This window comes from Pygoscelis adeliae, unplaced genomic scaffold (assembly GCF_000699105.1).
Source record: "Pygoscelis adeliae isolate BGI_AS28 unplaced genomic scaffold, ASM69910v1 Scaffold316, whole genome shotgun sequence".
Lineage (NCBI taxonomy): Eukaryota > Metazoa > Chordata > Aves > Sphenisciformes > Spheniscidae > Pygoscelis > Pygoscelis adeliae.
The window spans coordinates 848,720-861,277 of NW_008824905.1; the positions used below are offsets into that span (position 1 = coordinate 848,720).

The 12,558-nt window shown below is 43.4% G+C and overlaps 1 protein-coding gene across 2 annotated transcripts in view; it reads left to right on the forward strand.

Annotated features, from left to right (window-relative positions):
• The window catches only part of G3BP2 (GTPase activating protein (SH3 domain) binding protein 2), a 21,866-nt gene extending 9,559 nt beyond the window's left edge, over positions 1-12,307 (forward strand). The window contains exons 6-11 of one of the 2 annotated variants that reach the window (XM_009324887.1): positions 199-379; positions 1,372-1,470; positions 5,928-6,030; positions 8,138-8,266; positions 8,459-8,577; positions 9,346-12,307. In XM_009324887.1, the coding sequence (XP_009323162.1) occupies positions 199-379; positions 1,372-1,470; positions 5,928-6,030; positions 8,138-8,266; positions 8,459-8,577; positions 9,346-9,618 (904 nt within the window). In that variant the 3' untranslated portion in view covers positions 9,619-12,307. The remainder of the gene's footprint in view (positions 1-198; positions 380-1,371; positions 1,471-5,927; positions 6,031-8,137; positions 8,267-8,458; positions 8,578-9,345) is intronic. The other variant, XM_009324888.1, reaches the window with a different exon arrangement.
• Positions 12,308-12,558: the final 251 nt, after the last annotated feature.

The window sequence follows — 12,558 nt, forward strand, 5'->3', positions numbered from 1 at the left end:
GTAAAATCTGGCTTTGTGTGCAACTACAGGGGTTGCACAGCGTAACTTCTTACAGTATTGTATATGTAGGTACCATATGGTAGCAACTGGAAACAGAATGATCTTTTTAATACCAGCCATTACCATAGCATAGCTTATAAAAAGTCATAAAATACAAAGCAGTTTATAAGCTGCATAAACTGCATTTGATTATTGTAGCAATGGTATAGAGGAGGCGCTAGAAGAATCGTCTCATGAACCTGAGCCGGAATTGGAATCTGAAACAAAAACCGAGGCGCTGAAAGCTGAAGTAGAAGAAAAGACCCTTGAGGAGCTAGAAGAGAAGTCTCCATCTCCACCTCCTGTAGAACCTGTTTCGCTACCGCAAGAACCACCAAAGGTTAGTTAAAAGTCGTATCTGTGCTTCTAGGTGCAGACGGTAAACTAGAATAATTGGTTTTGAACTTAGCCTTTTTGAGAGGCCAAACTGGTACCTCTTTTCAGTGTCACGCTGTATGAACAGCTAGACTTGAACCTTGAACTTGTAAAAATGCGAAGTTTCGCTAAAAAAGGGAAGGATGTTATTTTTAAGTGCTGCTCGAGTCACCTATTGTAAATTTAATGCTCTGCTTGTAAAGTATGTGTGTGTGTGGTTTTATGCACGTGTAAACCTTTTTACATGTGGAGTTAGCATATGTTAAGAAAACACCTGAAGCTACCACCAACAAAAATCTCATACAATAGGAACCACTGCTCTTCCTTGAAAAAAAACATAATACATTGACACTTGCAAAACTGCTGGCAGTATAGGTTCAAAATCAATATGGGGGCATTGACTGTTTCCCTTAGAGGCAGGATGCCTAATCTTAAAAAGCACCGTGCACACCGTGCGTCATCTGGTATGGTCACCCTTAGGTAGTTTGAAAGAGATGGGAGGAACCGGTGAAAGCTGGAGAGAGGTCATTTTCTAGCTCCAGCGTGTCTCCCGGTTTTGGTTTGCCTTTTTTCCCCCCCCAGTCCTTTTTCTCTTTTCTGTTTTTACTTCTAACTTCTGGCATCCACTTTCTTTCTTTGTGCAGAAGACACTTGACACTACAGGGTTTTCAGTCCTAGGTTTGTGTTACATCACGGAAAGCAGTGATCTGGGGACGCTGAGGGAACTGGGCTCGCTCAAGTAGCGATAGTGGGCACGGTACACACTTGCTCCACGCTGTTGGAGTCCACAGATGGCTAGAACTGCAAATCCTTCTGTATCTTCGTTGTAATGCTTGCACAACAATTATTTAATAGTCAGATATGAACCGAAAGTGTATTTTCAGCAGACGAGTTTCCCTGTAGGAATGTCAGTGGTTTGCCATGATTAGTAGCCTAGGTTTGTTGCATTTCCTGCAGGCTTTCTCTTGGGCTTCAGTGACCAGTAAAAACCTGCCTCCTAGTGGTACTGTTTCTTCCTCTGGAATTCCACCCCATGTTAAAGCACCAGTCTCACAGGTAACCCATCTGTGAACACCTTGGATTGTCTCATTACTTCTGCAAACTGCTTCAGTTTTTTAAATTAACAGATCAATTTGTTTGACTTAAATTGCACAAATTAATTGTGTCTTAAATGTTAATGCACTCACCTTCTTGTCGCAAGCGAAGCCACGTACACGTAACAGGTGTAACTTTGGGTGATGGTGACGTTAAAATCTGTTCATGTGGAAACAGGAAATCACTACAGAATTTTTTTTGACCTGTCTTAATGGGATATGGTTTGGTTTACAAGGGAAAAAACCAAACCAAAAAAAAAACCAACTCCCCACAAAATGATAGTTTTCTAAAGTGTGTTTGAAAGGGGTATTTCATTGGCGGAACTGCCCCAGCAGTAAAAAGGGATAGCACCGTTTCTGAGAAGGTGCGAGATCGCCTTGTAAGGCTAACATCTACAGAAGCACGCTGGATTTCATTATCCATTTATATTAACTTGTCGCAGAACCCTGTACCAACTTATGACTGTGTGAGGAATGGAAGGATTCACATTTCCTTGCCAGGACAATGCTATCTTCCCATTCCTAGGTTGACTGGGTGAGGAGGGGAAAGAGGAAAGAAAGTTTGACCGGGTGGTAGCTCATGTCCTGCACATGCCAAGCTGGTGCGAGACGGTCCGAGACTCTCAATTCAGCTGCCTCCATGTGTATAAAAATCCTCAAAATAGAAAATGTGTGCTTTAACCTCTTCTGCTGATGCTGTGTACCAAAGCACTGTATGTCGTGGTAGCTCACGTCCAACCTTTTTAAAGGACTGCATTTTTCAGTGGAGCGGCTGGGCTATTGCAGCTGTTGTTTTTGCACTGGTTTCTTCTCCGTTTTTTACTGACAGAGAGGAACGTGGCTAGGATTGCCCTTCAGCCAAATGCATGTTAAAAAAGAAAACAGAAAAAAAAACCCCTAACTAAAAACCAACAACTTGTATGGTGTTGCTTCTGGTCTGACAGGGCTGTCATGGAAATCAGATAATGGCTATGTAATGAGTTGGGAAACCTGTCTGTCTTCATCAGCTTCAACAGGGCTTTGAGCATTTAGGTGTTATCTGAGCCGTAAAAACTGTTTTTTCTAGTACAGAATAGATTTTCCTTATGCAAAACGAAAATTGGTTTTTACTTACTTGCAGTAGAGAGTGTGGATTTTTGTAATGTGACTGCAAAAAGAATTTAAAACTATCTGTACAAGAGAATAGAATGTAGCTTATACATGTCCCCTTAAACTCTTCTGTGTTGCCTCTGCAGCTTGTCATGCTTTCTGCCTTTTAGATTACTTTTGCTGTGACTTCACGTTTACGTAATTCTGTGTGGAAGTTTCTGAACAATACCGAAGCGGCAAGAATTTCAACTCTTCTGGAGACAGAATTAGTCAGTTCCTAGCTCCTTTCCTTGCACGCTTTTCAGACATGGTATACAGAAAACTGGTAGAAAAGGCACCTGAACAATTTCTACAAGGGGTTGCATATCAGTAGCAGCTTTTTCCTGTTCTCTTGGACCCATTAATGCCAGATACTGTGCATGTAAACGAGGACAGTAGATTGCACTAGTGGGTGCGTGGCTTCTTTGGGATGCTGTTACAGCCAGCATCAGTGATGTTACAAAGCAGCTGATAACTGTCCTTCTCATTCCTTTCTCTGCATCACTCCAGTTTTTCCCCCATCTTTTATCAAGTTGAAAATATAGCCTCTGTAGTATTAACTCATAACCCCTCAAAGGACTGCACACGTACTGTTTTGGATATAAACCAGTTCAGTTCCTGTTTATTTACCGCTGTGGAGTTAAACAGGTCGGCGTTTCTTGCTCTTTTTCTTCTTGTGGGAGATGAGAAATGAACCTACCGACACTGACAAATCGGGCCTTCTCTTTATAGCATTTTCAGATATTCTGGCCTCCCACTTGCATTAACACATCAGCTGTCGTAGGGGTGCCGGAAGGACGGAGGCATGCTCCCTGACTCTTGTCTTCTGGCTTGGAAGTGGTGAGTTCAGGGAAAGATCTGTTTATAGGCGCTGCATTCTCTCACCACCTTTAATCTGTGCGGACTCTGGATAGACTCTTCTATAATCTATAGCGCCTTTGTGCAAGCGATTGATGAGTGCCTTTAGTGAAGTTGCGTGGTCCACATTTACCTCAGAGACAGTGTGGTAGCTATCTGAGGTATGCATCTAACCTAGCTACTGGAATTCAGGTGAGATGATGCGGGATTTTTCCTTTTGTTTCATGTGAAGTGTGGTTTCTTGTTTGTTTGCTTGGCTAGTTGGTTCTTTGCATGCATGCATTTTGATTGTGGCAGGCATCTCACTCTAGAGAAACTTTTAAGCCTTGTAAGATTTCAAAAATAGAATTGTACCAGCCTTTGGAGCCACCTCTTCCCTTGCTCTTTCTGTCCCATCCTCCTCTGTTTCAGGGGGGTATTCAGTTCCAGAGTTGGTGAGTAAAGGCTGACTTGTGGCTGGTTTTGCTGTCGTTGCCAGTATCGTTGCCGTAGCAGAAAGAGGTCCCTTTCCCTCCCCATGTGAGCTCCTGAAGAGAAGAGACAATGTCACCTTTTCCTTAATTGTTCTCAAAGGTCCGTTAGGCTGAGGTTTGTGGCATACGTGGCTCCCGGGTTGAGCGCTCCTTTAGTCGTTGTCCGCTGAAATCCTTATTCTGTGCCTTTGTGTGCTCTCTGTGAAATGAGAGTTGCAGTTAGCTGCCGCTTGGGCTGTAAATGGCAGCCCTTGATAAGCATCTTGTGTCGCTGCTAATAATTGCAGTGTTTTGGGGGGAGCACAGTTTTGCGCAAGTGCTTTCCTCTTCAGGCAGCGCCAGAGAGCACTGAGGCAGTCTTCCTCTGTAAAAAGGGATGGTACTGATTAGAAAGCAACTAATGAGATTAGCTGTTTGTTGTTTGGGTAGACAGAGAGTATTTGTGTGATAGATGAGATGTTCAGTGAAATGCAAAGCAAGCGGGTAAAAGTTAACTGTCATTCGGGATTTAATAGGAGGACATCAGGGACTTAGCAAGTCTTTGCTGTGGCTGATGGAAGGACGGAGTGTTTAAGCCTGATAGCCGTAAGCGTCTAAGAAATGGGGGTCTGAATGTATTGAGTTTCGCTTTGAGGTATAATTTATAATGCCGTAAAGATGTGTGAGCAAAAGATGGCAGGGGAGCTCCAGTGACCCACGAGGAGGTATAATGAAAAGAGATTTAACAGGAAGGCTGATTTTTCTAGCTTGTTCTTGGAACTGAAAAAATGATCCTGGAAATGTTGGAAGGACGAGCTAATGCCTAACTGGGTAGAGCACGAGTGATAGGAGGGCTGAAACATTTATTTGGTGCGTAATACCTGCATGTTTCATGTAAAATACAGTCTTTTTACCCCTGTGGGGTACTGTCTGGCTGGAACCGTCAGTTGTCTTGAGTCCTCAAAGGGAAATAAGGGAGATGTTTAACATAAACTACTTCTCCACAGCAGTCTGGGCCTATAGCCGTTGGCCTTGTGTTTACTCTTCCTTGGAAGCTAGTGTTCTTCTTTATGCTCCTAAGGATGATTGTGTTTTTCTAAGATAAGAACCCAGCACAGCAGCAGCTGCCGGACTGTTGTACAGAAAGCGGAGTTTTCAAGATGTTGGAAATTCCTTCAGTAACCAACAAGCTGCACAGAAATATTTTTTGGTTTTCTGTCTCTTTTTCTCAAATTATCTTTAAAAGCATTTTTTGCTTGCAAAAAATGGAATAGGTGTTCAAGTTCCTGAGAATATGAACGGTGTACTTTGAGCATCGTGGTCTTGACATCAGGAAAGTTGAAGAATATCCTCAGCAGGTAGTCTGTAGAAATTGTCATTTCAGGTGGCTTTATTCTATCAGAAATACTTCTTAGGCTTCTGAGGGCTTTTGTTTTGTTTTCCTCTTTCTTTTTGCTAGTTTTCTTATAGTTTTTCTGTATTCGAGGAAAAGAATCCCTCAGGGACTCAGACAGAAAATGTGATTTGCCCATCTCTTTGTGTTCATCTCGGACTACCTGCTAATCCGTGAAGTTTGAGCTTGGCATGAGGAAGCTTTATTTGATCTATGTGGGGTTTTTAGTCAGGTTGAGGGATTCTTGAATAACAGAGCGTTGGGGTCTCAATGCCCGGTCAAACATGGAAAATTGACCTTAGCCATGTTTTGGGCAGATGCTCTGATTGAGAGATGTTTGCTTTGCACCTTTTAGCAGAGATAACTGAACACTGCAGTCCTGGATTGGTACAGAGGAATTTATAGAGGTGAAAAAAAAATGTATTCCCAAAAACATTGACATGGACGTATATCTTCTGGAGTTCGTTTTGTGCATGCCACTTATCTACGTGTTGTGTTGTGGGGTTTTTTTGTTTTGGTGAGTTCTGGGTTTTGGGTTTTTTTTTACTGGGTCGGTGTATAATGATGCATGTTCTTCTCCTGTTTTAGCCAAGAGTTGAAACTAAACCTGAAGCTCAGTCTCAACCTCCTCGTGTACGTGAACAACGTCCCAGGGAAAGACCGGGTTTTCCACCCCGAGGACCTCGACCAGGTAACGTGGATCGGCTTACGTGTCTGCTTGGGAGTAGTTAATGAGAGGTGTCTCCTTGACGGGTCTTGTCTGTACCTGTATTGTATTTGGCTGATAATGAACTGTTTGTTCCTACTGCCTTCGACCAGAAATGGGGGAATATGATTTGGAGTCCAAGCTGGTGATGAGTTGTTGCAAAGATCAGGCATTGTTTCCAAGCTTCTGTTCTGTTGAAATGTTTTTTAATAGTCAGGCCACTCGCTTATATGCTTGAGTACTTTTCCTGTGGCTTGATGCAGTTCTGAAAAGCTGGTATGCAAAACCGATGGTTTTTTCCATGTCCTCTAATTTTGCTGAACCTTGGAAGTAAGAGCTTTTAAGTACCTGTTGTTGCTCTTTGTTTTGGAAGAAAGCCTTCCCACCGTGTCAGCCTCGGTCAGTTAATAATTTTATACATATTTTTCCATCTTGTGTAATCGTCTAAAATACCATTCTGTTTGGCTGCCTCATGTTTGTCTTAGTTTATGAGCAGCCAGCTGTCTGCGTTTTCTTACTCGTACAGAGTAGCCAAATCTGTAGGGTGATCTGGCTAGAAAACGCGCACGTTACTTGACGGTCGTCGGAAGTGGTGTTGAGAGGCGAAAGCCTTCAGAGTTGCATTCATCAGTCCAGCCTGGTCGCCTGGCAAACCCCTGCGCAGCACTGGGCAAAAGCTATCTAGTCCAAGGCCCAGACTTACAGGATGTTGATCAGTTCATTGTCTTCCCTAAGTGTGAAAATAAGTCATGAGTTGTAAGGGGAGGGGTGGTATTTGCGATTATCCTGAAGTGGTAACGTAAAGCTGGCAGGAGCTGGCAGAGCGCTGCCTGCAGAAGTGGTTAAGTCTCAGCGACTGTAAGCGTTTCCACCAACTCTAGCTGAAATTCATTCTGATGAAGGTTTTCGGTAAGTGCATACCAAACTGCGGGACGGATTGGGCTTAAAAGTGCTTTTTGCTTTGGTCAGTGCAAGTACATCTTCACGCGGGGAGAACACTGAAACTGAAAGGGTTTAAGGCACCGAGAAAGAACCGTGACATCTGTTACAGGTTAACATTTCTTGGTTTTTTAACGTCATCTGCAGCAGGGAGCAAAAGCTGCAACTTGTGGCTAAATCAAGTTGCAAATCTGCATTTCTACTACCCTTGGGTGTAATACAAGTCATACAGAAAATGTGTAACAGAGCCTGAGTCTTTTAATTCTGATCTTACTCTGTGGGGTAGCAGAGGCAGGGGAGAAAAAGCTGAAATCTCAGTTGGCCAAATGGTAGAGCTTCAGCCCTACAGTCTTATTTTCAGAGGAAGTCAGCGAGCTGTTTTATCTGCTTAAGGAAACCTTTCAAACGAGCTAGCAAGCTTGCAGTACGTGGGCTTGTAGGGGAAGCCGAGGAGAGAAAGGGGTAGATACCTACGCTGTAATACTTCAGGTACAAAAGGGGTAACAGTGTGCTGCTGTCACACTGCAAGGCAGGTAACGATTTAGTAGGGAGATACCGGGAAAGATTTTATCTTGCATGCTGCTAAGCATACTAATACTTCGGTTGAGCTGGAGAGAACACGAGGAACTCTCACCTGTATTTGGGACAAAATGGTGGAAGATGAAAGCCAGAAGCGGTGACTGGCAAAGGTGATTGTTTTTCATATGAGTGCCAAAGTAAGGATACTGTTATTGTGCTAAGGAATTGATGAAGAGGTGACTCAAATCCAAATCTTCTAAAAAGTACGTTTTAACAGGTAGTGAGCTTCTCTTCAGTATAACCATTTAAGATATAACAAGGACCTCCTAAGCAAACTTGCCCGGTATGCCAGATGTTTTAGTTAACATGGATTGATTTAACCTAACCAGGGGAACCACACGAAAAAAACCCAGAAACTTTGTGGTATTATTACAAAATTGTCAGGACTATGTAAAGAGGAAGATAGTATCCTCCCCGCTGTGTCACCCATGGTAAACATAAGCTCAAGAGCTGAAGATATAGAATTGTTTGAGTGAACGTGCTTGGGGCGTGAACGTTCATAGGTGTGCTCATCCAAATCTACACACATCTTCTAACCTCCGTGGCTCTACCTTCTTCTTTCTGTTGACGACAGGGAGAGGGGACATGGAACAGAATGAGTCAGATAATCGTCGAATAATTCGCTATCCAGACAGCCACCAGCTCTTTGTTGGGAACTTGCCGCATGATATCGATGAGAGTGAACTGAAAGAGTTCTTCATGAGTAAGTAGCAATTTCAGCTGCGGAGAGTAAGAAGAAAAACTGTGTTGAAAAGTCCCGTAACGTTCACTTAGGGCCACACAGGGGAACTTTTACATGATGTAACACTACAGGTGTTGTCTGGAACAAGCGGAGGGGTGGTAGAGCTGGCACTGTGGTTTTTGATAATGTGGCTTTTCCCTTGTGTTTTCCCAGGCTTCGGAAATGTGGTAGAACTTCGCATAAATACTAAAGGAGTGGGAGGAAAACTGCCTAATTTTGGTTTCGTGGTATTTGACGATTCTGAGCCGGTCCAGCGAATTTTAGTTGCAAAAGTAAGTATTGGCATTGAGTAGCCTTCAAAGGATGGACTGAATGCCCTAAACCCCAAGTAGCGTGGGCCATCCCAGCTTGCATCGCTGTTGTTTCTGGCTTTCAAACGACAGCTGGAAGAAAAACGTAGTTTTGGCACGCTCATTCTGTCAGGAGCGTTCTGTAGCTTACGAAAGCTGTGCCAGCGTTCCTCAAACCGCGTCATACCGAATTCAGGTTTTTTACCTCTGCACATAGACACCACATGGAGCTCAACGCTTACTTACAGAGATCCTTTTAAGCTGAAAGTTGAGTACATAACCTTTTGAAGGGCATCACATGGATCTCTGAATTCTGCGTCCTGGGGCTCAGAAAAAGGAGCAAGGTTTGTTGTGGTTGTCACTTGAGGAATGGGAGAGGAGAAAGCAGCAGTTTTCATTTCTAGTCTGTGGGAGTGAGACCCAGTAGAGCAATTCTTCAGGAACTTTAGCCGCGAAGTGAAAAGGCTAAAGCTGGCCATGAAGAGGCTAAAGACAACCCTGCCCTTACTTGAGAAAGACGTTTTAATTCCTTGCATGCCAAATGAATTTAAAAATGCTGTTCCATTTACTGTAGACCTCTAGGGCTAAGGCTGTGCGCCGCAGGGAACCGTTAACAGTTAATTTTTGTCTTTCGCATGTAAGTGAAGGTAGGGTGAGGCATGCAGCGAATGTAGTGTTTTCTTATGCCTTGTATAAATGGACTTTGTGAAATGGTGACTAACGTGTGCCTTGAACGCTTTTCCCTATAAGCCTATTATGTTCCGGGGTGAGGTGCGCTTGAACGTAGAAGAGAAAAAAACAAGAGCCGCTCGTGAAAGAGAGACCCGAGGTGGAGGCGATGATCGTAGGGATATTCGTCGCAATGATAGAGGCCCTGGGGGTCCCCGTGGAATAGTGGGTGGTGGCATGATGCGAGACCGTGACGGAAGAGGACCCCCTCCGAGAGGTGGCATGGCACAGAAACTTGGCTCTGGACGAGGCACCGGGCAAATGGAAGGCCGTTTCACTGGACAGCGTCGCTGAAGTCTCCACTGTGGGCAGACAGTCTTGGCAGTGGTACATTATCCATCGTGTTTGCATTCTTGTTAATTTTTTTTGGCTTTGGAATGTGACACAGCCCTTCTGATCATTTCTTTGATGTGAAAGCATCCTTTGGTTTCCAGTTTAAATTGAGGTGGACGTTCTTTCCCCAGTTTCACAACAGGAGTCACACTGTTAATTTATAAATGTAGACTTGGAGAATTGAGGACTGGAAAAAAAAAAAAAAAAAAGAAAGAAAGAAAAAGACCGGTTAACTATCTGCAACAAAAGTGAACTAAAGGACATGCCCAATAGAATTCAGGTCCTTTCAGTCAAAAACCCTCTGCTGCACATTTTGTGTAAGTGTTACTGTTTCTGCCTATTACTGTTGGAAACACAAATAGTGCAATTTGTGCAATTGGAGAAGCTTGCCTTTTTTTTTTTCCTTCTTAGAACACTCGGCTCCAAACAAACTCGTGTTTACGCACTCATCAAAATGCACTAATGGGTACTCTGAACTCATTTATATTGACATCTGCAGGAGGCATCGGAGGAAAAAAAACCTTCATCCTCTTATTCAGACAGAATAGCTTGTGAAACGATGCGGGCATCTGATCTGCTTGCTGTGACCAACATATGTACACACACAAACCTTAATAAGACTACAAGTTTATTCCAGAAGGAATCCATTTAGCTGTAAACTAAACAGAACCCAGAGTTTCAAAGTCGTAGCCCTGAGTACGCAACAAGTTTGATAGCTCACGTCAGATTTTTCTATCTGCCCCTCTTCAGTACAGGGATGGCTGCTCAACACACTCCTCCTTCCCCTTTCCCCTTCGATAAGCATTGTACAGTGAAACTTGTCTTGACTGTATTTGAGTTCTCTGGTAATGTAATAAGCATGATGGTGCCTTCTATGAATACATCATTCCAGTCTTGCTGGTGATTTTGTACAGTATAGTGTATGAATTACTGTGCTGCAACGCCGATCGGCTGCAAAGCATTTAAAGGAAATCATTGAAAAATTGTATTAAAAAAAATTGCAGTATCTTTCAATCAGTAAACGTTGCTAAAATTATCATCCACCTTGCTCTTCAATTAACAAGTTCGCCTGTTTTTTTGCAGAGGGGGGGAAGGGAGGAAGAAGGCATCCAAGTAGCGTCCAGGTTGTCTCTTCTCTTTAATCAATGTCAAAGTTAAAGAAAACGGAGTCGAAATCTCTCTTGGACGTAAATTTCAGAAGTCAGTCAAGAACGGTGAACGCTTTTGGCCAGCTCGTGATCGGTAGAACTGAGCATCCTTCGTGAGGGTGAGCTTATCAAATGAGGATACTGCAATTTTCAGAGAACAAAACAGCAGCTCTTAAGTATTTGCATTTTCCAGTTGCGCTTTTTAAAAAACTCTTACTCATTTTGCACATAACTCTCAGCTGAAGTTGACACTTACGTGGCTCCGGACTGAAGGATAGAAAGGAGACATCCTCTTCTTCAGTTTGACTGGTGGGTTTTTCCAGTGGAGAGGTCTGTTTTTGGATGACGTTCTGGAGCACGTTCCCGTAAACTGCAGCTGCAGCAGACAGTACGGTTTGGCTCGATGCCAGGGCGTGCAGCAAGCACCCGGCTCTGAGGCGTCAGGAGTGAAGGGGGGGGGGGTGTTTGTGTGTGCGTCTGTGCGAAAGTGTGACCACTTAAAGCTGCTTCTAAGCATGGAAGACCTCAAAATAAAATAATAGCAATTTCAAGCAAAAGCAGATAGGGCATCATAGCAATCTGTCTCTGGATTATGCAATCATTTGCTGGTTTTGAGTAAGTTGGAAGATTTTGCACATATTTTTCTGATATGTTAGGCCAAGTGAAGTGGCATCTGTCTGTTTTCTCCCAGACTCGAGGTCTTCTGTGTTCAATGGTAAGTTTTGCACTATTTTCATACGCTTTTTTTCCGGGGCACATTTCTAGCGGTTTCCATTTTCACATTTCAGTTTTTTGTTGAAGGTCTTGCATTTTCAGCTGTTACCTGGAAGTCTGTAGTACTTGAACTGCTCGCCACACAACAACACTACTTGGGTTTGAAGGCTCCGGGCAAGTTGCTGCCATCAGTTAGCAGTTTGCCACCAGTGTGTTTTGTGTAGCCTTTTTTTTTTTTCCCCCTTTTGTAGTGCTGTGGTGTTTTGCTGCCACCTAATTCATTTGTATGGCAAATGGCACTGGGAATAATCTCAACAACAAAAACCGGAGTATTAAAAAGAGCTACTGAGCCATTCTGCTTTCTGGCTTGCTTCTTGTTTAAGTGACACGAACAACCATTGGAACGTCATCCAGAGAAGTTTACATGGTGATATAGCTCACCTGCTGTACTGTGGACTCTTACGTGTTCTCGACCCTTTCGGTAGTAAATGTACCTCTTAGAGCAAAGGAAGGGATTCACTGACCATTACTGTTAGTTGCTGATCTGTGGATGGTGGGAGTATTTTGTCATTACGGTTCTATTTCAACAAACTTGGCTGACCATCTTGGCTTTAGTAGGTATACAAGACAGTGGATTACCATCTTTATTGCTGTAACGTGTCAAGCATTATATGCTAGTAGATTCTAGTTTAATTGTTGCAGGTGGAAAGTATTTTTACTTTTAAGTTTCCATTCTGAATGTGTTTTGACTAAACATACCAATAAACTACTGATGTCTGCAGCATTTATCCATGTCCCTAATTCTCTCGAATGCAGGTCGCTGTAGAGCACTGTTCCATCCCTTGCTACGCAGAAAATGCTTTTTAAGAACATTGTTGCTGGCTTGTCAGATGGCGGTGGGAAGCCGTAGTAGCGCAGTGTCACGTACTTCGGTTGAAGCGTTTGACTTGAGTCGATAAGCTCTGGTTTGCCGTGGCTGTATAAACCCCTTTCCTGGGACGTTGGCTTAAGAAGACACAAGGGTCGGAAACCCTGCCAG